General features: G+C 41.2%; 1 protein-coding gene across 5 annotated transcripts in view; it reads right to left on the bottom strand.

The window, feature by feature from the left end:
* Positions 1-24779, bottom strand: part of MAGI3 (membrane associated guanylate kinase, WW and PDZ domain containing 3) — a 381198-nt gene that overhangs the window by 58739 nt on the left and 297680 nt on the right. For all 5 annotated transcript variants that reach the window (XM_054979846.1, XM_054979847.1, XM_054979849.1 and 2 more), the window contains 3 exons: positions 13264-13449; positions 7800-7902; positions 3918-4023 (listed from right to left, as the gene is read on the bottom strand). In XM_054979846.1, the coding sequence (XP_054835821.1) occupies positions 3918-4023; positions 7800-7902; positions 13264-13449 (395 nt within the window). The remainder of the gene's footprint in view (positions 1-3917; positions 4024-7799; positions 7903-13263; positions 13450-24779) is intronic.

Genomic DNA, 24779 nt, shown 5'->3' with positions numbered 1-24779 from the left:
CTCAACGCGGTCTCCTCCAGCAACGCCTACCCCATCCCGCTCATCAGAGATCTACTCAACGTCGTGGCGCAAGATAAGGTCTTTACGAAATTGGATTTAAAAGACGCTTACTTCCATGTCCGTATCCGAGAGGGGGATGAATGGAAAACCGCTTTTAACACGCCCCTCGGCCAATATGAATATTTGGTTATGCCATTTGGGCTGGCCGGGGCACCCTCGGTTTTCATGTCAATGATCAATGAAGTGCTGCATGAATTTCTATACAAGGGCGTTGTAGTTTACCTAGATGATGTGTTGATCTATTCGGAAACTGAAGAGGAACACGTGGACCTTGTAAAAAGGGTCTTGATCACTCTCATGAATAACAAACTGCCTATAAAGCTCTCCAAGTGTGAGTTCCACAAAACAGAACTCACTTATTTAGGCTACTGTATCTCCCAAGAGGGCTTGAAAATGGATCCAGGCAAAATACAAGCAGTATTAAATTGGCAAACCCCCGCGACCTGCAAAGAATTACAATCCTTCTTGGGCTTTGCCAACTTCTATAGAGAGTTCATAGCAAACTTCGCTCAAATCACACTCCCCCTGACCGAACTGTTAAAAACCAAAGACAAGGGGGACCAAGCCAAAAAACCAAGTGCAAAATTGTCCTGGACGCCTGAATGCCAAACAGCATTCCATCACCTCAAAACGCAGTTTGTTTCAGAGCCCGTCCTGCAGCACCCCGATGAAAATCGTCCCTTCATAGTGCAGATCGACGCCAGCGACGCTGCAATTGGGGGGGGGGTGTTGCTACAGTGGGGGGCGGACGATAAACTCAGACCCTGCGCATTCCTCTCCAGGAAATTTTCAGAAGCGGAAAGAAATTGGAATGTTTGGGGAAAAGAGGCCTTTGCTGTAAAAGCAGCTCTCACTACCTGGAGACATTGGCTAGAAGGTGCCCGTCATCCGTTCGAGGTCTGGACGGACCATAAAAATTTAGAGGCCCTACGCAGAGGCCCTACGCAGCAATTGCGATGGGCAGAATACTTCTCCAAGTTCGATTTTACTTTGAATTTTCTCCCAGGTAAAACCAACTTCTTGGCAGACGCTCTATCACGCATGCCCCAACACAAAAGCAAAAGGGAGGAGACAATTGACACAGTCTTTTCGCCTACGCAATTAGGGGGCGTGGTGACCACACGCAGCCGCACAACCCTATCCCATCAACCCGATCAAGGGTGGAGACTAAAACTAAAAGCTGAAGTGGAGAAAGAAGGGGGGGATGTGCCCAAAGATAAACTGCAACGTTCCGACCAAGGGGAATGGCTTTGGGGAGATCGCTTCTATGTACCCAAGAGTTTAAGAAAAGAAGTTTTGCAACGCTGTCATGATGCTCCCACTGCGGGGCACTATGGGTACTTAAAGACGCTCCACCTAGTCCAACGCCAATTTTGGTGGCCGGGCATGCGCAAAGACATCTCCCAATATGTAGCGTCTTGCCCCATTTGTCTCAGTGCCAAATCCCGAAAAGGCAAACCTCCAGGACTCTTACAGCCGTTAGAAACGCCAAGTAGACCGTGGGAAATAATCTCTATGGACTTTATCACTGACTTACCCCCCTCAAAGGGACACAACTGTATTTTGGTCGTAGTTGATTTGTTCTCCAAGCAAGCTCATTTTATACCTTGCACCACAATCCCCTCTGCTAGAAAACTAGCTGACATCTTCCTAAGAAACATTGTAAAAATACATTCTTTTCCATCCAAGGTGATCTCGGATCGCGGCGGACAATTCGTTGCCAACTTCTGGCGGGAGCTTTTGCAACTGCTGGGCATTGAACAAGGTTTGAGTTCAAGCCATCACCCAGAAACAGACGGACAGTCGGAAAAAACTAATCAGATATTAGAGCAATTTCTACGCTGTTACATTAACTTCCAACAGGATAATTGGTTTGACTTGCTCCCCTTGGCAGAGTTTTCATATAATAACAGCGTACACGCTTCCACGGGGGAAACTCCCTTCAAAGTCGTCTATGGCTTCCACTTCAAGCCATTCCCGTTTGAAGCGCTTCCCCCTCCTATTGCTGTTTCCAAAGACGTCTCCGAGTGGTGGGGAGAAGCAGCCCAACAATGGACTCAAATTAGAAAACACCTCATCAAAGCCAAACAGGATTACAAAAAATACGCTGACCGCCTCCATGTGGCGGAATGGGAATTACAACCTGGTGATCTCGTTTACCTTTCTACAAAGAATCTGAAAGTAACCCAAACCAGCCGCAAGCTCGCATTAAAGTACCTGGGACCTTTTCCTGTTCGCAAAGTAATCAACAAAGTGACTGTTGCCTTAGATTTACCAAAGAATTTACGCCACGTACATGATACCTTCCATGTCAGTTTATTGAAAAAAGCCCCTTCTGCAGACCAGTGGCACACCCGTGCTCCTCCCATCCCTACGTTAATTGATGATCAAACCCACTATGAAGTTCAACAAATATTGGACTCTAAAGTAAAACGTAATCAGTTGTTTTATCTCATCAGATGGAAGGACTTTGACTCTGGGTTCGATGAGTGGGTGAATTCTGTACATGTACACGCTCCTAGACTAGTTAAAGCATTTCACTCTCGTTATCCACATAAACCTGGGGGGGGGCATCTTAGAGGGGGCAGAATGTCAGGTTCTGAATGCTGTATTGTACTGCTTCGCTTAACCGACTCCATTTTTAATCCTTTCAGTGTTTAAGTGCTCTCTCCACAGGTGCCAAGGTTCCCTGGCAGCTATCTCACAGAAGAGGATTGTTTTGGCTACCGACGTTCCACCAAGAACCGGCCTTGGGAACTTTCGCTATCCTGACTTCAAAGGGGTTGTTTTGAGAACTATGGGGGGAGGTTGGGCCTACTGTGATCTGTTACTTTGTACCTCATGCTTTGCTAGTCATTGGTAACAATGCATATGTACCATCCTGAATATTGCATTCAGGCTAATGGACTATAATGAACTATTTTTCCAGTAAAAGCCTTTTGGAAACAATGGACTGTTGTCTGATTGCAGAAGGTAGTCTGGAGTAAGGACATTATCTAGCCACAGTTCTGACAGACAGGCACTGTAATAAAAAATATTTTTCAGTATATTACTGTGTTACTTATTTAAACAATCACTCCTAGTTATTATATTACTCACATACACCCATAGGTAGGCTGTTCCATAACACCGAGTTGGTATAATCCTGGAGTCTATCACTGCAGGGGGCGTGCTAGACAACTACAATTATATGCAATTGCAACTCAAACAATTAAAGAGACAGTGCTACAATCACAAACCAAAATGTTACATTCATAAAAAACAGGAGAACTCAATCTCATTATTCAGACCATGTGGGGATAAGGAGTTAAGTCTGTAAATCCATTCACATTCCTTTTGTAATAATTTCTGTTGTTTGTCCACATTCAAGGATGGACTAATTACAGAAAGTATTGAAAATTTAAAGTCACAATTCCCTTGATGACATTGCAAAAAATGAGTAATCGGTGCATCAGTAACTTTATTTCTAATTCTTAATCTTGTGGACTCTTGTGATTTCTCTTCACCAGCTGGACTTGGGAACATTGAGCCTGTTATGAATTAATTATTGTATATGCCTTAATATTTACTGATGGATAGGATTTTGGGTATTATTTAGCCTTGTATATATTCATTGCATTTATTATCTTGAGCACCTTTAGCACATGGTATTTTCTTCTAACATAAAAAAATTGGTAAATAGAAAAAATATAAAAAAATTTAATAATGTGAATGTAAGAGTATTTATAAACTATTGAGATATTTGGTTACACATCCAGGGGGTTGCCCCTCTTTGTTAGTGATGTTTCAGATTCTGGAGGAGCTTTCTTTGTTGTTCACACAAGTAATTTGAGCAAAGGAAGAGAAAAAATTGATACCTGAGAATGTTTACTTCCTATGATAGATGTTACACCAATTTCTGATGATGAAAAGTGCTTGTAGCAGTTGCTTTGTTCTTTTCCAGGATCAGCTTCTGTAGTACCCCTGAAATATACAGGATAGAGATAGTAACTGAGATGCCATTGAGCTCTTCTCAAACAAGCTCTGGGTGGATTTCCAGGAGCATTTGTCAGAATCTGTAGACATGCACAATCAATTGCCCAGATTATCTTCTTCATGAAGACATCAAGTCCATTTATAAAATTAGACAGGCCCTAGAGACCCCTGTACATGCTAAGTTTCATCTCATATACAATACAGTTTAGGTTACAAAACCCACCATGTAGTGTGATAGAACTGATATACAAAAATATCTAAGGCATGTTTAATTTCAAAGACAGAATGAATGAAAATATGAGGGCCAGTTAGAATTTGCCATGCACTTCTTTTTCTTGGAGGAAAAGTGGGATAGAAATATTATAAATTAAGTCATTAGGAATTACACTTAGTTTGGTCATGAATTTCTGTAGTGTTAGGATTCTGGCCAGTGTCTATTAGTTAGCCAGGATATTTTGCATGGAATATTTACCATAAAAGCTTTCTTCTAGGTAACTAGTACTAGATGGAACCTGAAGGAGGAAGTTCAGTTATGACACATTTTATATGCTCAGAATAATTGCAGTTAAATACACGGGAGCCATTTTTTACAGATTTCTTTAATCATTCATCAGGTCTGTGTCTGCTTAGAATGATATTAGTTATGTCTTTGTGGTTTCTGTGCATTATGCCTGCCCTCACCTTTATGCATCCACATTACTGTTGTTTTGGGCTAAGAAGCAATGATTTACCAACTTGAAGACACTGACCGATCTGGGCTGCAGATATTAGAGAATTCTATAAGTGGGAACATAGGAAGCCACCTGAACAGGAACCAGGCCTGTAGTGATCTCAATCATTTTTGACAAATACAAACAGCAGTAATGTAGTTTTATTTGCTCTGTTCAAGCTTGGCTCCATGATCACGGTGATGTCTGAAATAAATCTAAGCATTTCACTCCAAAATTCCATTTTCATCCACAGAGGAGACTGAAAATAAATTTAGGTTATAAATAATATTCGAACTTTAAGAGCAGTTCACTGCTGGAATAAACTACAAATACAGAAAAACTAGCTACCTTTGCTAATATTAATAGCAAGCATTAAAGAATACACATCTCTACAGCAGCTTAGATCCTATGAATGAGTTCTGCATACTCTAGATGATCTGTGCTGCAGACTGTGCTAATTCTCCCAGTAAAACTTGTGTTTGCACATTATCAACAGTTTTCAACTGGCCCTAAGTGGAAGTGCACTTTGCAGCACAAACTATCTAGAGCGCAAAAGACTTACTTATAACACTCAAGTTATAGTTTCTATTTTCAAAGCAAAACATATATTTTGCTGGTTTATGTCTGATTCCAACAATTTCCAACCATACCTTCCTTGGAGAATTTCTGCCCAGATGCAGTCACTTAAAAACACATCATTTAAAAACATTTGTACCTTGACTCTCTGAAAAGGCTCAAGGAAATTAACAACAATAATATATTTGAATACAAATAGTTCCACCCAATGAAACTCGGTAGACTCAGTAGCCGGTAGTCTCAAACACTGTTACTAGAAACATGGATTTAGAAAAATGCCCTCTGAAATAACGTAATTTCCCAAGCTCTCCAAAATGTAAGAGGCTTAGCATACACAGGTATAATGTGGGTATGTTGGCTTATCCCCATAAACAAACTGGCAGCCACATATTTCGCTAGGTAGAGCTTTCTACTTGTCTTGAAGAGCACCCCTACATACAGCTTATTATGTAAACCAACCAAGAGACTGCAGAAGCATAGATCAGTATGTCAGATCAGTTGACTCCAAAAGGGAAGATAATTTCCAGACTAGATGTAATTGAAAGAAAGCAACATTTGCCATTCTCTGCATTTATTTCTCCAAAAGCAAAACAAAATGCAAATTCATCCCAAGGTTTTTTACCTGCTAGCGTGGAGATAGTTTAACTTCATCAATGATATGGAGATCAGTTGTCTCCAGAACATCACCTCTAGCAACCAGCATCACCTCTGTCTTGTCTGAATTTGGATTCAGCTCTCCTATCTACTTGATGATAAAAATTCAGACTCTGGTTCAAGACAGCAAAAAGCTGTATCTGCAGCCTTAGTTAACAAAATAAAAGCTTAATGTCATCAACATACTGATGACATCCAACCCCAAAGCTCTGGATTATTTCACTAAATGGCCTGAAATAGATGTCAAATAGTGTGAAAGGACAACTGATTCTGTATCTCCCACAGAAACTCTGTGTTGTACCAGATTTAAAAATGACTGAAACCAATGGAATGTCATACCTGTAACTCCTCCCTAGCTTTTCCAATTGATGTATTAAGACAGTACGAAAGGTTGCCAACAGATGTAATAGATTTAATATTATCAGTAATGGAGACATGCCTTCTCCATTTACAAATAGAGTTCATTCACCAGTACAACTAAAGTGTTTCCATTCCAAAACCAGGGATGAAGCTAGACTGAAATGCATCGAAAGAAAGAAAGAAAGAAAGAAAGAAAGAAAGAAAGAAAGAAAGAAAGAAAGAAAGAAAGAAAGAAAGAAAGAAAGAAAGAAAGAAGCATCTTTCAGAGTTACTCTGCTACTAGCCACTTTCAATGCCATCCTAAAGAAAACGTTGAAGTCAATGGGCTTTGTTTAGGATTGTACTGTTAATCAATTTGTTCAAACAGGTAGATTTGATAGTGGCTTATAATTAGCTAGCTCATCCTTAGCCAGAAAAGCCTTTTAAAATAAAGGTCTAATTATCATTTCCTTGAATGCTTGTGTAAAGCTGTTCTCCAACAAAGATGCTTTAGTAACTCTGGCCAATGGAACTCTAATTTTTTTCTGGCAAGATTTTATTAGCAAGGAAGCAAAAGGATATATTTGCAAATGGTAACTTACAGAAATCCAAAGACCCTATCCACATTCAGTAAGAGACAGCAACCTTAATCTATCCACACAATAATGACAGGAAGTTGCTTCTGACACCTTCAGGCAATGAAGCTGTAATCAGGTTGGCATAGCATCCAAGTAAGAACAGAACAGAATTATTTTACCAGCAAAAAAATCTATCAAAGGGGAATTGTGTTCAACTAAATCATCTTCCTCAAGGGGGATGGATCTGTAAATAGGCACTGCACCAGCTCAGACTACTGGACAGGAGTGTGCTGATGTAATGATGTTGTAAAGAAGGGGGAAATTTGTATGATAATCACAAAACAATTTGAAAAATGACTTTGAGCATGCTCATTTAAAACTACACTACAGAATGGATGAGGCTGAACCATGCTGCAGTGAAAAAAAGTTGGTAGTGTGCTACAAATATGAGAGGATTTTCATTTTAAATGAACCTGTCAGTAGTTGGCAGGCTTGGCACTCTTTTATAATTTCTTCCTTTTTAAGCTTAAGTTTTAGCTTAGCCTCTTCCCTGGCAGGTTAGTTTTCCACACAAAAGGAATATTTACAAGTAATCCCCCTCCCAGTTACAGTCTGAAGTTGTATGGCTGTTGTGCCATAAGCTTTCTGCAAGCTTGAAATGACTTTCATCACAAGAAAAATAATATTTGCATGATATAAGATGATAAATACAGACTACTCCATGCAAAACACATGGTGTACAAAGAATCCAGCAGAAAAGCACATTTTTATTTCCTCTAAACAACACTGGAGAATATAGCTTTGGTACTGGGACTATTAAGGGGGTTGAGAAAATCCCACAGAATTGGCCAGCTCTGGCCACAGAAAGACAAGTCAGAATTCACAGCTGAGTAATACCCTTTTGTACCTGTCTGTGGCCACAGAGTTGACTGGTCCTGTTCCTATTGGTCGGTGCTGTAGGGCTGGACTTTGTTTGGCAGAATTTGTTCCTGATGGGGGGCCATGGTGCTCTAATGAAGAAAAAAAAGATAAGTGGTACCCTTGGATATACAGGCAGAGTGCTGAATATGTTCTTTTATTTCCTACTGCTCTTTTGAAACATCTAGCATTGCATGTCCTGGAATGGATCAGTCACTAACTGGAAAAGGTTAATAACTATTCCTAAAATGCATGTTAATACACTGGTTACTCAATATATTAAGAACCCTTATGGTAAGCCTACTAAAAACCTTTAAACCACACAGCAGTTTTCCAGTTAACAAAATATGCTAAGGATGTGTCTCTGCCTTCAACACAGGAAGCACATTGATTAGAACCTCACAGTAAGTCCCACTGCACTTCTAAAACAAACATACTCTGAAATATAAAGTGGTCTCTCCCATCCAGAAAGATGCAATGATTAACTGCCCCCCCCCCGCCCCGCAACTTTAAAGGGCACATTTCAGGCTAAAGTGAAGTTCAAAGCAAAGCAGAAAATCTTTCAAGACTCTGAATGTAAACTAAGAAGAAAACATTTGCTGTGAAAGGGCTTGCAGACATTTCACCTTGGAGAGGCTAGGTGTGCAAAATTAATGCTTTTTACAAGGTACTGTGGTAAAGGCAGGACTATTGTTCTGTATAGATTACTGCTTCTCAGCAGAGATTATTAAATTGTATTTCCCAGTCATGCAAGGCCTTGTGGAGTTCAACACAGGATTTCTTGGCTTTATTTTGACACGCGCCTGGAAAAAATATCTTCCACAGAAACAAATGTCAACATTTTCTCTTGGTTTATACTCAGAGTCCTAATTAATAAACACAGGTAAAGAAAAAGGCCATCTGTCTGCATGCATTCCCCTTGCCAAAAGCTGATGAGGAAAACTCAGCATGGGTTCTGTAAGGGAAGATCTTGTCTCACCAATCTGTTAGAGTTCTTTGAGGGAGTGAACAAACAAGTGGACAAGGGAGACCCGATAGATATTGTTTATCTTGACTTCCAGAAAGCTTTTGACAAAGTTCCTCATCAAAGGCTCCTAAGTAAGCTCAGTAGCTATGGGATAAAGGGCCAAGTCCTCTTGTGGATCGAAAACTGGCTAATTAATAGGAAACAGAGAGTGAGCATAAACGGGCACTTCTCACAGTGGAGGGTGGTGAGCAGTGGGGTGCCACAGGGGTCGGTATTGGGTCCAATGCTTTTTAACTTGTTTATTAATGATTTGGAATTGGGATTAAGCAGTGAAGTGGCTAAATTTGCAGATGACACGAAATTGTTCAGGGTGGTGAAAGCCAGAGAGGATTGTGAGGCACTCCAAAGGGATCTGTCAAGGCTAGAAGAGTGGGCATCCATGTGGCAAATGAGGTTCAATGTAGCCAAGTGCAAAGTAATGCACATTGGAACCAAAAATCCAAAATATAAATACAAGTTGATGGGGTCTGAACTGGCGGAGACTGACCAAGAGAGAGATCTTGGAGTCATGATAGATAACTCACTAAAAACGTCAGCACAGTGTGCGACTGCCATAAAAAAAGCTAATGCTATGCTAGGGGTTATTAGGAAAGGGATTGAAAACAAATCAGCCGGTATCATAATGCCTCTGTATAAATCGATGGTGAGGCCTCATTTGGAGTACTGTGTACAGTTCTGGTCGCCACACCTTAAAAAAGATATCATAGCACTGGAAAAAGTACAGAGAAGGGCAACTAAAATGATTAAAGGGTTGGAACACTTTCCCTATGAGGAAAGATTGAGGCGCTTGGGGCTCTTTAGCCTGGAGAAAAGACGACTGAGGGGAGACATGATAGAGGTTTACAAGATAATGCACGGGTTAGAGAAGGTAGAGAAAGATGTGTTTTTCTCCCTTTCTCACAATACAAGAACTCGTGGGCACTCTATGAAATTATTGAGCAGTCGGGTTAGAACAGATAGAAGAAAATACTACTTTACACAAAGGGTGATAAACACATGGAATTCGTTGCCACAGGAGGTGGTGGCAGCTACAAGCATTGCCAGCTTCAAGAGGGGACTGGACAAATATATGGAGCAGAGGTCCATCAGTGGCTATTAGCCACAGGAGATAGATGGTATTCTCTTTGTGGGGAGGTGGTGCTCTGTTGTCTTGGTGCTGGAAGGAAGGCAGTGGGAGGGCTTCTGGTGTCCTGGCCTCACTGACAGTCCTTTAGATGGCACTGGATTTCTAGCCACTGTGTGTGACAGAATGTTGGACTGGATGGGCCACTGGCCTGATCCAACATGGCTTTGCTTATGTTCTTATGTTCTTGCCTCTACTCATCCACTTCATGCATTTTAAACTTTCTACGTGACTGGGGATGACGTGCTTGTGCTCTCTGGAGCATGTAATATAACTTAGTCCCCCCCCCTAGAATTAAAGGGCGGAATAAAGAAATAAAGAAAATTAAAAATTTATATATATCAGTGCTAAAGTGGCAAGAGGAAAGGCTTCGCAGGAGATTTTTCAGTAGTTTAAGAGGTTCATATTCATGGATACAACTGTAAGGGAAAGTAAAATCAGTAATGGCTTGTAGCCTCTGCTTCTATGGCTGCTTTATTCCCTGGAATTCATATTGCTATTGATTGGCCAATGTGAATAGGTGGCTTCCCCCCTCCCACAATATGAAATTGACTATTTGGGATTTTGTATTCATTCTCTTGCCTGAGTGACATGACTGATCACCAAATGTTTGGTGACCTGAAGTTTTGCTGCCCACTTATACTGTAACTATGTCTAGCTGAACTGAATTCAGGTTTGAAGAAGCAACATGGATTTCTGGAGATCCTTTAAGAAAACATACCATCTTCTACATATGAAAAACATCCTAGTTCACATTTTGTTAACCAGAACACGTATCTGATTGGTTGGTCAGTTTTAACCTTATAACTGGGTTAGATATTCCATTGTATATCCTCAGATTTGTATTTTGTATCTGAAACATTTCTTCAAAACTGAAATCATCAAATTGTATCTCTCTCTTAAATTACTACAAATGGGTACTTTTCTTAGGAAGAGAGGATGTAATTTATCTGAGATGAAAAGGTTTCTAACCTAGAGGCAAAATAGACTAAAAAAGCCTCAACTTTACTGGCATTAAGCTCACATTCAGAGTAATAGCTTTGAGGTGCCCTCCTTTGGCATAAAATGAATTAGGATTTTGAAAAAAAGGTAAGCATCTTTATTGAAAAAATAATGGATTATGTAAGTATAAAAGCTTCTTAGTCCCAAGCTTTAACATGCAGATAAATTAAATAGTCAAAATTCTGTATCACAAACTATGATAACATGTTAAATATTTGTGGTAAATGTAAAGTCAGAAGATCCTTTTTTTTTTACTAGTATGCAGGTTTAAAGTGATTATTATTCAAAACTGTAGAAAATTACCTTTCTGGCAAAATAAAATTGCAAATTTAATTAAATGCAAAATCAGCACTCTGAAAAAACACACCAGCAGCAAACAGTTCATTTTTTTACTTAAAGAATTAGACTGTTTTGCTGTACAAAACTTTAACACTACCTATAAAAATGGGAGAAAACGAAACAAGACCAAATGCAGACATGACAGTGATAGACCCATGTGTAAGAATCACTGCTGAAGCCCTAGAGAGTTGAGGGATGTGTGTGATTAAAATACAGCCCAGACAGTTCAGAGCTGAATCCTTCACTTCTCCCAAAGACCTGTTCTACTTTTCTGTATCCTGAGAATTAGAGGTGGGGCACAGATCAGGAAAAACCCATGGGCCATGGGTCTGTGGCGTTTCATGGACCATGGACTTTTCATGATCTAGCACCAGTTCACAAACTGACTGGTTTGTCGGTATGGGCCAGTGCCAGGAGCACTTTAACCGCCCCTTCTTCCAGCTGACTGGCGGGCCTGCTGGAGCAGGGGGATTACAATTTTAAAGCACTCCCAGTGCCACTTGCCAGCTGTACCAGGAGTGCTCTAACCCCCCTTGTTCCAGCTGACTGATGGCTGCCAGTCAGCTGGAACGGGGGGGGGGGTTAAATGTTAAAGCCTCCTGCCACTGCTTGCCAGTGGGGTGGGGAGGCTTTAACAGACCACGGACCAAAGGACCAGCAAAAAGTCCGTGGGGTCTGTGGAAAATGGGCATCCCAAGACCCGCCAGTTCACGAACGCTGAACCAGCCCAGTCCATGTTAAATTTTGGTCCATTTTCCGGTCCATGCCCACCTCTACTGAGAATACAAAATCCAGTCAGTCTGTATACTTTCACATTACATGATCATTGGCATTCATAGTATTAGGGAAGTGGTAGCTTAACTATGACATTTGCTTGGCTCTTTTCTTTTAGAGATCTTTAATTATTGGCAATAGTGCTTCGGACTGCATTGTGAATTGGATTTCACCTGTGGATTGAGTTATCAACCACTCCATTTTTTCTATCTATGAGGCTACTATTAGCTTGTTGAAAAGAAAGAGGGAAGCATCTGGAAAGAAAAGCAGCAATAAAATCTTACCGTCACCCAGGAAACATTAGAAAACAATTATACTCCCACCATATACTCCCTGTCACTTGGAGAATTCATGCCACCCTGACACTGCTGTAAAGGAGGTTTCTGCATGGCAGCAGCTCTCCAAGACAGTTCAACCTTAGGCCAAACTACACAGTGTGTTTTTTTAATAAGTCATGTCTAGGTTCCCTGGATCTGACTTGCTTTTTCTGCAGCCACCCAGCAACTGTGGAAACACAGTTTTAAATATCTTTTGGGTCCAATTTGGCTTTAAACCATAGTATGGGTATAGGAAGTGGTTCCTGCTTCTCCTCGTGCTATTTTGCCAAGCCAAAATGACTGCAGGGGGAATTATTTACCCCATTTTAATGGCGCACATGTACAAATCCTACACATGAAGCTCCAAAATGGGGCAGATAACTCCTCCTGGGCCATTTCATGCTGTAGTCCCAGTCCCAATCAGGCCCTCGCACATACTCTGTAGCTTTTGTGAGGCTCTGGGGAAAGCAAGTACAGGGAACCTGGACATGGCTTGTTAAAAAATGTACTGTGTAGCTTGGCCCTGTGACTACCCTTAAGACAGGCCCTGTGCCTGAGCCCATGAAATCTGGCACCAAAGCTACTGATAGACAAATTAGGGAGCTCAGCTTCGTGAGGTTTGTGTGGAAGAGAGTCAAGTGATAAGTGTTTTTACAGAACATCCTTCTCAGTAAATGCTCTCCCTCTTCCATCTGTTAACAAAGAGTTTATATGCAGATTAAAGGCATTCTATCATTGCAGGGAATGTCTAATGTCACCTGATGTCATATAGAGACATAAGTTATCATTTCAAATGTTTTGCTTTATAAAGACAACCATACAAAATATGCAACCTAATGAAACTTTTCAGTGCAATAGTATAGTTCCTTACCTTCCTCAGCAACAACTGTTAGTGTGACAGTGTTTCCTGCTTCTTTGATCAACTGCACAATATTTTCATGTGAAAGATCTACAATTGACTGCCTATTCACGGCTGAGATTCTGTCTCCCACTTTCAGTTTCCCACAATGATCAGCTGGGCTCCCTTCTATGACGCGACCAATCTTATGAGGTATTACTGGAGAGTGAATAGAATCACATCAGTGTTCACCACATACTTTTATTAGTCGATAACTTACACATAAGTATGTACTATCACAACCAAATCCAGGTCTAGAGCATGGAGATTTTATACTCAGAAGACATATCGATATGACACACTTAGTCTGGTTTCATTTCAAACCAATGTGGGAACTATAGTTACGTAAGAGAGTCCTGCCTCAAATAAATCTCCTAGGGAAAGGGAATGAGTTAATTTTATTTATGTTTAATTTATTCACATTCCTTATAGTCCACCTTTCTTGCTGAGACTCAAGGTAGATTACACAGTGTAGATCAATGCAGTCAATGGCTGGAACATTCAATAAACAATAACAACAGGGTAAGGATTGCAGAAAAACAAGCAGAAATCTGATATAGAGCTGAATGGGGCTGAAATAAGACATAAGCAAATAGAGATAACATACTACAAGATGCTGAAACTATCTAGTAGGAGCATGCTTACAGCAACAGACAGTACACAATAATATAGGCTATAGTCCTTATACCTTTTCCACGGATTTCTCTGAACCATTTTCTTACAGCACAGTCCTATTACCAGTGTAAAAAGCCCTTCTGAATAATTCAGTTTTGCATAGTTTGTGAAAAGCCAGGAGAGCGGGAGATTTCCTTATATCTTCAGGCAGGGCATTCCATAAGGTAGAGGCCGTTATAGAGAATGCATCTGTATAGGCAGCTGTTGATTTTGCTCATGTTCAGGGTGGCACCAGCAGAAGGAACTGTTCAGATGAGCGAAGCTACCATGGCAGGGCATAGGCAGAGAGGGGGTCCAGATAGGTATGACCAGACACTGAATTTTTAACCTGATTTGCAATCATGAAGTTCGCTGAAGACCATTCGTAGGTGGCACTGATACATTTGATATCACATACCAGAAAGATACATCTTACAATATGATTCATTTTATTGACAGTTCAATTAATACTATTTTTAAAACACTCTCACTCCCACCATAAGTAAGCATTTATAAACATTTTTGAGTGTTCAAAATACTTCATATACATTTCCATGGTAATCTGGCTTCCCGTGGAGTTCTGGATCAGGTTCGAGGTTTTGGTATTAACCTATAAAACCCTGAACGGGCTGAGACCAGCATACCTGAGGGACCGTCTCTTTCCATATACTCCCCGGAGGGTGGTGAGATCAGCTGGTAAGCACCTACGGGTGGTCCCTGGCCCCAGGAAGGCTCAATTGGCCTCAACCAGGTCCAGGGCCTTTTTGGTTCTGGCCCCGACCTGGTGGAACTCTCTGTCTGAGGACACCTGGGCCCGCCAAGATCTTGTCTCCTTCAGGCGGGCCTGTAAGACAGAGATGTTCCACCAGGCCATCAGGGTTTCCACCAAATGAGCCTCTCTCCTGGTCCCCTCTATGCCTGCAGGGGGTATTGACCATCTACACCCCATATATGAGCGACCACACATGGTTAAGCCGCACCTCCACCTCCGTCAGATGCCATATGGTCTTTATACGGTGAGTAGGTGTTTTATTAGAAAGCTGTGTTAATTGATTGTGATTTTATCATGCATATTTTATCTTCTGTTGTGACCCACCCTGAACCCACTTGCGGGGAGGGTGGGATATAAATATAATAAATAATAATTATAATTAATTTAATTTATTCAGTTTATAGTCCGTCCTCCCCACACCAGTGGGCTCAGGGAGGATCACAACAAAGCTTAAAAACACACTACACATTTAATCAGCATTACCATTAAAAACATAAAATAGTACATATCATTCATTTAAAAATATACTACATCTATATAAGTATCAAAACAAAAAACATAGCAGCACATAATTTAGACGCTCAACTTTCACCATCTATAGAGCATTTTTCAGCAAAATATGTGAGAGATGGGAGGTGACACTGAACCGGTAATAATACAGTAATAATACAACTGTAGTTCAGCACTACTATCCCTATATTTCAAGATGTTCATGTTAGATTTTAAAGTTTTAAAATAAGCAGAACATACTTTTACTTACACCCTGAAAAACTTACAATACCTTCCTTTCCTCATTGTGGTCTACTTTAAGAAGTTTGTTTGTTTGACTTGGGCAAACACAGCTTTGCAATAACTGTCCATACTCGCATGCTACAAATTCTGTTGTTGCACTCCCTGAATCAAGCCTATCTATACATTTCTAAAGAGCTTTAAATGGGAGTTGCTGTATGCCAAAAAGATCTCCTCATAGAGATTCAAAACAGTATACAATACTTTGAAGAAAAGTATGATAAAGATCTTCCAAATAAAATGGTGTAAATGGAAGCAGGCCTTATCACAGGTTCTGAACACAAGTGCTGGTCTTGAAGGACTAGCACATTCATTACATTCAAAGGAAAGCAGCAGATTAGGTTGAGATGCTCTATACTGAAGTATTGGTAACTCCAGCAAGCATTCTTAAAATTCTCAAACCCAGAAAGATATTAGGGAAGGACTGTTAAGAAGCAGAAGCTTCTCTGAATTGGTGATTGTGCTGGACTAGGTATGGCATGAACTCAAATTGAATCAAAGTAAGATGGTGCTCTTGAAGAAAGGTAACCTTCAGCAGATACAAAAATAGCATCCTTTACTTGGACTTGTTTTCCCCATTCTGCAAGATTTCATCAATTTCTGAGCTCAATCTGTGTTCTGGTCTAATTCCTAAGTAGTTTGGGCCTTGATTATGGAAGCATCTACTCCTATATGAGCTTCCAGCGCTCTCAGATCTTCTTGAGAAGTCTTGTCTCATGTGTTACTACCTGCAAAGTTTGTGCTGGTGACCTTATAAGAAGCAAGACTATTTTCTGCCATGGTGGCACAATTGTAGAACTTTCTCCTTGAGGAGGTTATTTAACCCAGTTTGGGCTTCTTTATGGAACACTGTGTAGAGTTTACTTTTTCATAAAACATTCATATGGTGTTTCATAAGACATTTATATGATTGTTTCATGCGTTGTCATTAAGGAACAGAAAAGAAACACAGTTTCATGCCTTTTTAAACCAATTTTTTTTGGGGGGGGAGTGATGCAGATGCAGAATGGAGAGGGAAGGGAGGGGGAGTGAGCAGTCAATCCTTGCTCTTCTTCTCTGGCCAATGGGATTCTCAAGAAGACTGCCTTTTTTAAGCTGCTGCAAGGTGTTCAATTAGGAGGTTTACCTCAGAGCAGCCTCCATTTTGCTCTGGCCTGGAGATTGAGAGACTGCTTGCTTGCTTGCTTGCTGCTGCTGCTGGCTCTCTGTGTGTGGTCTGGAACTCTGGCCTGCTTTGGACTGTGACTGGATCCTGACCTGGAATGAGTATATTGCTGGCTGCTGCTGCTGCCTGTGCTGAAATCTGCTTCACCTGGAGGACTTTTGCTGACTGCTTTGAGAATTGTTAGACTCAATGGTTTTTTTCTCTCTTTGAGGGGAGGGGGTTAGCCTAGTGTCTGGGATAGGCTGGGGGGAATGGAAACTCTTTTTTAGTTTGTATTTTAAAAACTTTTTTTGGTTTTTTTGCTGTGTGTGTTGCTGAGTGTACGGGGGTTGGTTGGTCTTTTGTGGGGAGGTTAGTTTCAGGCTTTTGAAATTGATTATATTTACTGTTCATTTTGCTGTTTGTTCTTCTGAGGAAGTCTTTTGTTTTATCTTGTTCTGGGTGCTTTCTTTATTTTCTTGGCATAGCTAGTTGTCATTTAGTTGCTGTTAATTTTTGCAGGTTCAGTTGAGGTTCTGTTTCTGGCACAGAAGTCTGGTTTGGTGTTTAATTTTTGCTGCTTGTTCTTCTGGGAGGGTTGTTTTATCCTGTTGTGCGTAATTTGGGTTTTTGCTTTTCTTTTGCTTTGTGGAAGCTGCTTGTGTGTGGGGGGGGGGGAGGGGGTGCTTTGGTTTGGCGTTAACTTGTAATATTAACTTATTATATTATTGTGCTGTTCTTCCGGAGGGGGAGGGTTCTTCTGTTTTATCCTGCTATTGGGGTGCTTTGTTTGCAGTTTTATAGTTGCTTATTAGATTCACTTATACTTCGTGTGTGTGTGTATCTGTGCTTTCCCCTTTTGTGGGTGTTTTGTGGTGTAAATTTTTGCTAGTTTTTTTGGAGGGGGGCTGTTTTCCCCTGTTATTGGGGCTGCTCTTTCTTTATAGTAGGTTGGTTGGTGTTTCTGTTGGCATAGAAGTTTGGCTTATTCCCATAGAGAGTAATGGAGATTGGAGGTGGAGGGGGGCACTTTCTTGGGGGGGCATAAAGTGCCCCCCACGGTCCAACCTCCCTGAAACTTGGGGGGGGGGTCTTTAGTAGACAGTGAGGAGTAGGTCCCCTGCAAATTTGGTGAAATTCAGTCAAAAAATAACGCGCCCCCCCCAGGCCACCGGATATTCCAGAATTGAGTTTCCCACAGGAAATAATGGCCGAATAGTACATAATTTGCTCTGCATTACCATAGAACTGGAAAATTAATTTGGTATTCAGGGGATATTGATTTTTTTTTTCCAATCTGATATTACCAAACCTGAATGTACTGAATTTTTTTCCTGTGCATACCCGTATGTGAGATGACCTTTTGTTTTAAACACAGGCATCTGACAATCCACTAATGTCTCCTGGTGATCCCTGTAAGTTTTCAATTGTTTATAAAGGGAAAAGTGACTAAATATCCCCAAGTCTCATAACAGAATATTTACTCCTGAACACCCATTGAACGATAAGAACCTCACCCAACTCTGAGACAGACTGGAAATTTTACACAAAAGTTCTCTAACTTCCCTTCTCTCCCCAGTAGCTGCTTGCACATCCACTCTTAGAATCTAGAGTGCAAACCACCTCTTGCAAGCATTCCTACCCTTGTTAAATAGTTCTATCCCCCCCAGAAGGCTCATTTTCTTCCAACTACTTCCAACTACCAAGCCCTAAAGCCAGAGTAAGGTTTGCAATTCCTTCAGTGGGGACAGGGGATTCCCCACTCCCAGCCTCCACCTCCTGCCACCTCTCACCTGGCCCTGATAACAAGGGAAAAAAATTCCACTGTGATTGTCTAACTACAAGCAATAAAAAACTTGATCTCACAGTATCATTCACAAATCACACTTCAAAGGCAATCATTAATATTTATTTAAGAGCTCAAAAATGTCCATAGTACAACAGCAAATATTGTTAAATACTTTATAATACAATATAATATTTGTAATATTTAATTTAATAGTGGAACATAGTAAAAGAGAGAGGAAATATCTATGAGAATGGTTGTTATAGACTTGAACATGATGTTCAAATAACATATGATAATTGTATTCTAAATAATCTATGTAATGGGTATCTCATTATTTTTAGAAAAGAAAAAAAAACGTGATTTAAACAACAACCCAGCACCCAAAATCTCATTGATGGATTTAAATTAAATATTATCCTCATGCTTAAGTGATCCTGAAAATGTCTCTTTAGCTACTATGACTGAGCAGAGCAGGGTGCTTTAAAGTGAAGAGGGAAGAAAGTTCGTACTTATGTAAGAAAGGTTTCATTATGAGTGCATAAAAGCATTAAAATAATTGTTCTTATTCCACCTATATATTCCTGATACTAACAATTCATAAGCATATGGACACAAGAGGCTTCTGAAATAATTCTAGAAGATTCTGCTAGTTATGAGGGGAAATGTCTGATTTTTATTTGTTTCTTTGAAGCCCCACCAAGTGAGGCATATTGGCTATGGCCAAGAGTCTAGTATAGCCCTAAATCTAGTATTGCCACTAACACTAAAATTTTGGTACTTACAGCCCTTTCAATTTTTTTTTAAATTTACAAAGTTACCACACCACTAAAGTATCATGTTCATACAGCCTACCAAAATAAGCCAGTGTGTATAGCAGTTAGTGTGTCGGACTAGGATCAAGGCAACCCAGGTTCAAATCCCTGCTCTACCATGGAAGCTTGCTGGGTACCTTTGGGCCAGCTATACTCTCTGAGCTTAACCTACCTCACAGGTGGGAGAAAATGGAGGAGAGGAGGAGGATGTAACCCACTTGGGGTCCCCACTGCAGAGAAAAGCATGGTATAAATGAAGTCAATAAATAAATAAAATTGTTACCAGCAATATCTTAAGCAGATCTCTGAAACTACTAAACATATTTCTATAGCACTTTAAACAAACCATTCATGTGCTTTACTTACATAAATTAAAGCAAACAAAACTGACAGAGTCACCGGAAACAGATATAAAAAAATCAGGTGTGGTGGTATACTCACTGAACAGGTTCAAGGAATAGAGAAACATAATCAGGAAGGGTCTAAGTAGGCATGGGCACTTCTGCAGCTCCCAGAATTTTTCTAGCTTAATTATTAGGTGTGGGGGAAGGGGTGCAATTTAGATCAGAACAGTGATGCAAGGGCAGTGGGAGGGTGCAATCCTTCCTAGCCCAAAATAGCTTTGGTGAGCTCTGCTGAGGAAAGTTATGTGTACCTTTATCAGTACACATAAATTTCTCCAATGGAACAAATAATGCTTTGCTGGGGCCATTTCAGGTCAGGAAATCAATGCAGGGTGAAGGCTTAAGGTCAAGAGGTCATACCCATACAAAAAATTAGAAAGTATAAAAACATGGAGATAGGAGAAGAGATCTTAGGCTTGGTAACCTGATAGCTGCCAGCCAGTCAGAAGGAACATGAAGGGACTGTTCAAGACACAGAAGAGATAGTAGGTGGGAAAAAAGGAACAGATGTTAAAATAAATATGATATGGAAGAAGAAGACAGTGAAACAAAGAGGACAAATATGATAAAATCCAAGATTAGAAACAAACAATACAGGTGGCAGATTTAAGAAATGAAATATAAGGTTGGAGAGGGGAACTAGGCAAGCTTGAAAGTACAACACAGTAATGCAGAGAGGAAAAACATGAGGTTTGGGCTGCCTGCAACAGGAGAAACAATTACATAAAATCTGGATATATTCAGCAGCTGAAAGTAGCAGAATTTTGCAAGGATTTAATAAAGGAATAAAACAATGAGAAATCAGAAAAAAGACCAAGATTGTGGCCTTGAGATGGAGCAACAGAGACCTAAATTTAAAGGAAGAAACCAATAAAATAGCAGCCAGAACATCAGTTTTTGAGAGACTTCATTTGAAGTAACAAGACAATCGTCAAGACTGAACAATATAAGTTGGAACTAAGAGTAACGAATGAAGGTATGAGGCCAGGAGATTAAAAGGATCACAAGGAAAACAATGGCAACTAATATAAAATGAATAAATAGCTATTGCAGCTTGGTAAGAAATATTGGGAAGAGATGGATTGAGAACAGAACTCTGGGAAACCCCAGCAAAAAAGAGAACAGTAAGAACAGGATCAAAGCCTGTTCAAAGCCAAAGAGTAGCATGAGTTGAACAGTAGCAAAAGATGAAGTTTGATGAAAAACAACTGAGTAATGGGCAACTGATTTACCTAGGAAGAGATCATTAGTAATGTACATCTATCTAGTGGTTAAGATGGAAACTAGACTAGAAGGATTAACTGAACAGATTTAGAAGGAATTCAACACAGTCATTGGGTCAAGGTTCTTGAGAATTTTAGAAACTAATGAAAGCAGGGAGATAGTTTGTTCTATTCTTATAGAGATCTTCTGATTTTTTCAATGTGTTAAACAGCTGACTTGAAAGGAACAGGAAGAGCAGTAGAAAAATAGCAAGGTTATCTTCTAAATTTGAAGTGCAGGGTTGGATCCAAGCTCCTGTGAATTACGGGAGTTTACAGAAATTAAACTTTCCCTTCTTTGCCCTTCCCCAGCAGCCCCCTGCTCTTCAGCAGATGAAGTGCTTTCTACTGTACCAGACCATAGGTCTATAAAGGGAACTACTGTCTACTCTGACTGGCAGCCACTCTCCAGGGTCCTTCACATCACTCAGTACTTGATTCTTTTAACTGAAGATGTAAGTTAAAAGACCTTGTATACAAAGCAGATGCTCTACTACTCTCCCCTTTGTTGTTCAACCTTTACATGTGCCCTCTCACCCAGTCAGTACGGAGTTTCAGACTGGGCGGTTACCTGTATGCGGATGACACCCAGTTGTATCTGCTGATGGCTGGCTGGCCTGACTCTGTTCCTGATGCCCTAATTAGAGCTTCAGAGGCTGTCTGGAAGGGTAAAGCAGAGCAGACTGAAATTGAACCCCACGAAGATGGAGTTCCTGTACTTGGGTCGTGGGGTGATAGATGTGCTGGGGATCCAGCTCCTGGCCTTTGATGGGGCACCACTTGTGCCCATTCCATTGGCCAGGAGTCTTGACGTGATGCTGGACTCCTCTTTAGCAATGGAGGCCCCGATCGTGGCAGTTGCCTGGTCTGCTTTTTTCCATCTCTGGCAGGCGAGGCAGCTTGCCCCCTATCTTTCAACCCATGACCTAACAACAGTGATCCATGCAACCATCACCTCCAGAGTGGATTACTGTAACTTGCTCTACACAGGGCTTCTCTTGGGTCTGACCTGGAAATTGCAGTGGGTCCAAAATGCTGCTGCACATGTCCTGATGGGCACGCCTTACAGGGCACATGTAACTCCAATCCTGTAGCAGCTACACTGGCTCCTTATGGAGTTCTGGATCAGGTTCAAGGTTTTGGTTTTAACCTATAAAGTTCTAAATCGACTGGGACCAGCATATCTGATGGACCATGTCTCCCAGTATGTACCCCTGAGAGCACTTAGGTCTGCAGATAAACACCTATTGGTGGTCCCTGGCTCCAGGGAAGCTCAACTGACCTTGACCAGAGCCAGGGTGTTCTCCATCCCAGCCCCAACCTGGTGGAACTCTCTGTCAGAAGATATTCGGGCCCGCCAAGACCTTGTATCTTTTTGGTGGGCCTGCAAGACAGAGATGTTCCGTCAGGCATATGGTTGAGGCCAGCATTGGATCCACCTAATCAGCCTCCCTGCTGGTCTCCTGCTACCAGGGGGGCCATATGGGAATCTGCTCCCCATGCACAAATAATTATAGAATACCAACCCACACCTCCACCTTTCTTATATGGCGTTCAGGAAAGGTGAAAGAGGCCCATCTGGGATACTGAAATTTATGTTTGTTGAGCCTGATTATAGGATGTTATATCTAGAGATGGGCACGATCTGGATTACGATCAAAAAACCCCCACGATAATGGCAATCTCCCAATCGTGACCTGGTGGATCGTTGTCTTCCATGGCAAACGATCCAGCAGTCGGGACTCCGGGGCGATCGTGATAGGACCGGGAAGCTAGACATTCAGGCGCCAACAATCTGTTCCCCTGGCAACGGAGGCAGGGGAATGCCTGAGCTGTTTGAAACTTGATAATATTTCCCCTAGCGAGGAAAAGCTCTTCTCAGTGTTAACTCTTTCAAAAACCCCTTGCTTTGAGAGCAGCTATCAAGCTGTTTTGCGCTCCTCTCCTGAGTTTGTTCAGTGCTGAAAGAGTTAACTGAAAAGAGATATCTCTCTCCTCCTGGCTTCTCAGCCCAGTGCCTGCTTTTTGCAAGAAGTTGGTATGTGATCTGATGTTTCATTTGTGTTTTTCCTATTTAAAAAACCATAGGATCCGCGAGGATCCGTGTGGATCCTGGTTTTACTTTCTTCCTGTTTAAAATATGCTTTTGGAAGACTGGCTGCTTGCTTTTAAAATTGGGTGGGATGGAGGATTCTATCCCTGCTTTTTTTTAAAAGCTGGCTGAAACTTGTTGACGGGGTGTCTCTCTCTCTCTCTCTCTATTTGGAGGCAGGGACGGGTTAAAAACTCCCCCCCTCTGCTCTAAGTGCGTGCATGTGTGTGAGAAAACGGCAGGTTAAAAACTCCCCCCCTCTGCTCTAAGTGTGTGTGTGTGTGTGTGTGAGAGAGAGAAAACATCCCCTACCTGAGGGGAGGCGGCTTGTCGCAGGGTTAAAAACTCCCCCCCCCCCCCGCTCTAAGTGCATGCATGTGTGTGTGTGTGTGAGAAAACGTCCCCTCACTGAGGGGAGGCGGCTCATCGCTGGGTTAAAAACTTTTTTCCCCATCTGCTCTAAGTGTGTGGGCGGGGGGCGCCCCTCCGATCCCAGATCGGAAACGGGACTTGATCGGAGTCAATCGGTGATCTGGACTCGTCACCAGCGTGGATCCACGAACAGCTTGATCGGTATTTTTTTGGATCGTGCCCATGTCTAGTTATATCCATAGACATGTGATTTTAGTGTTTTTTATCTTTTGTATTCTTATTTATTGCTGTAACCTGCCCTGAGCCTACTTGCGGGGAGGGTGGGCTATAGATTGTTGCTGTTGATGATGATAAGCCATAACTCCAACCCAGTAAAGCTCCTGCTGAGAGTCAGGGCATCTTTGAGAATATAATATTAGGCGCTGCAGGAAGAAGGGGAAATCACACAAATCACCACCTCTGACTCTTGAGAGACATTTTGCTCCATTTCTAGGAGTTGCTCCGATAGTGCAAAGGTTTGGGTTAGGAAGGGTTTGGACAAATTTCTCCTTGCTGCAGCCCCCCATATTATTCTGAAAGGATCCTCAATCCACAACAGCAGCCTTACAGTGGTTGCTGGGGGGAGCAGACCACAAAACAGGAGCACAAAATAAAGAAGGCAAGGAAAGTCTACATTAGCAAACTCCCTACATTTGCAAAAGCTTGAATCCACCCCAGAATGGGGTATTGTTTCAGAGGGTTTTTTAACTAGCATTCTTTTATTAGTGGGTTAATATTTAAATTTAAAGTCCATCTGCTTATGTTTCTGCCATTCTGTTTATTCAAAACCCTGAAGGTCTAAGCAGAGTCACATTTAATTCTGCCTGAATCCTTGCAGCTGCTCATATTCTCTCTTTGAGTAGCTGCTTACTGTTAGCATACTGCATACACAGAAATATTTTGCAGTGGCCCCATTCTCAAGATACCAAATATCAACCAATTCTGTCCATGCCAGCTGCTTTTTCACAAATGTTGTTAGTACCCTGGTAACATGCCTCATATCAAAAAGTCACACAGAATCACCCCAGAGCTCGCATGCTTGCTGAAAGCTTGAACTGCCTCCAGTCTGAGTAGTTATTGCTGTTCTTTTCTAAACGACTTTTCTCACAGGAAAGGAACAGATGCAATAGAGGTGTGCTGAACTATGTACTTAAGAAAATTACCAGTTGGTATTTCAAACCCATGACAGTAAATCTTAAACAGTTTTTGAAAGACACAAGAAACCTGAGATTAATTTTCCACTCAGATTGTTAATTAATGAAGTTGCCACAACAGTGGTGGCAGATAGGACTTCTAGCATTTAACTCCATTTGAAGATCAACATGTGCTGTTCTATTTCTTCTCCATTTTAATCTAATTT

The sequence above is a fragment of the Eublepharis macularius genome, chromosome 5, assembly GCF_028583425.1.
Source record: "Eublepharis macularius isolate TG4126 chromosome 5, MPM_Emac_v1.0, whole genome shotgun sequence".
Lineage (NCBI taxonomy): Eukaryota > Metazoa > Chordata > Lepidosauria > Squamata > Eublepharidae > Eublepharis > Eublepharis macularius.
Note: the sequence above shows the minus strand (reverse complement) of the source record. Positions and strands in the feature narration are given on the sequence as shown.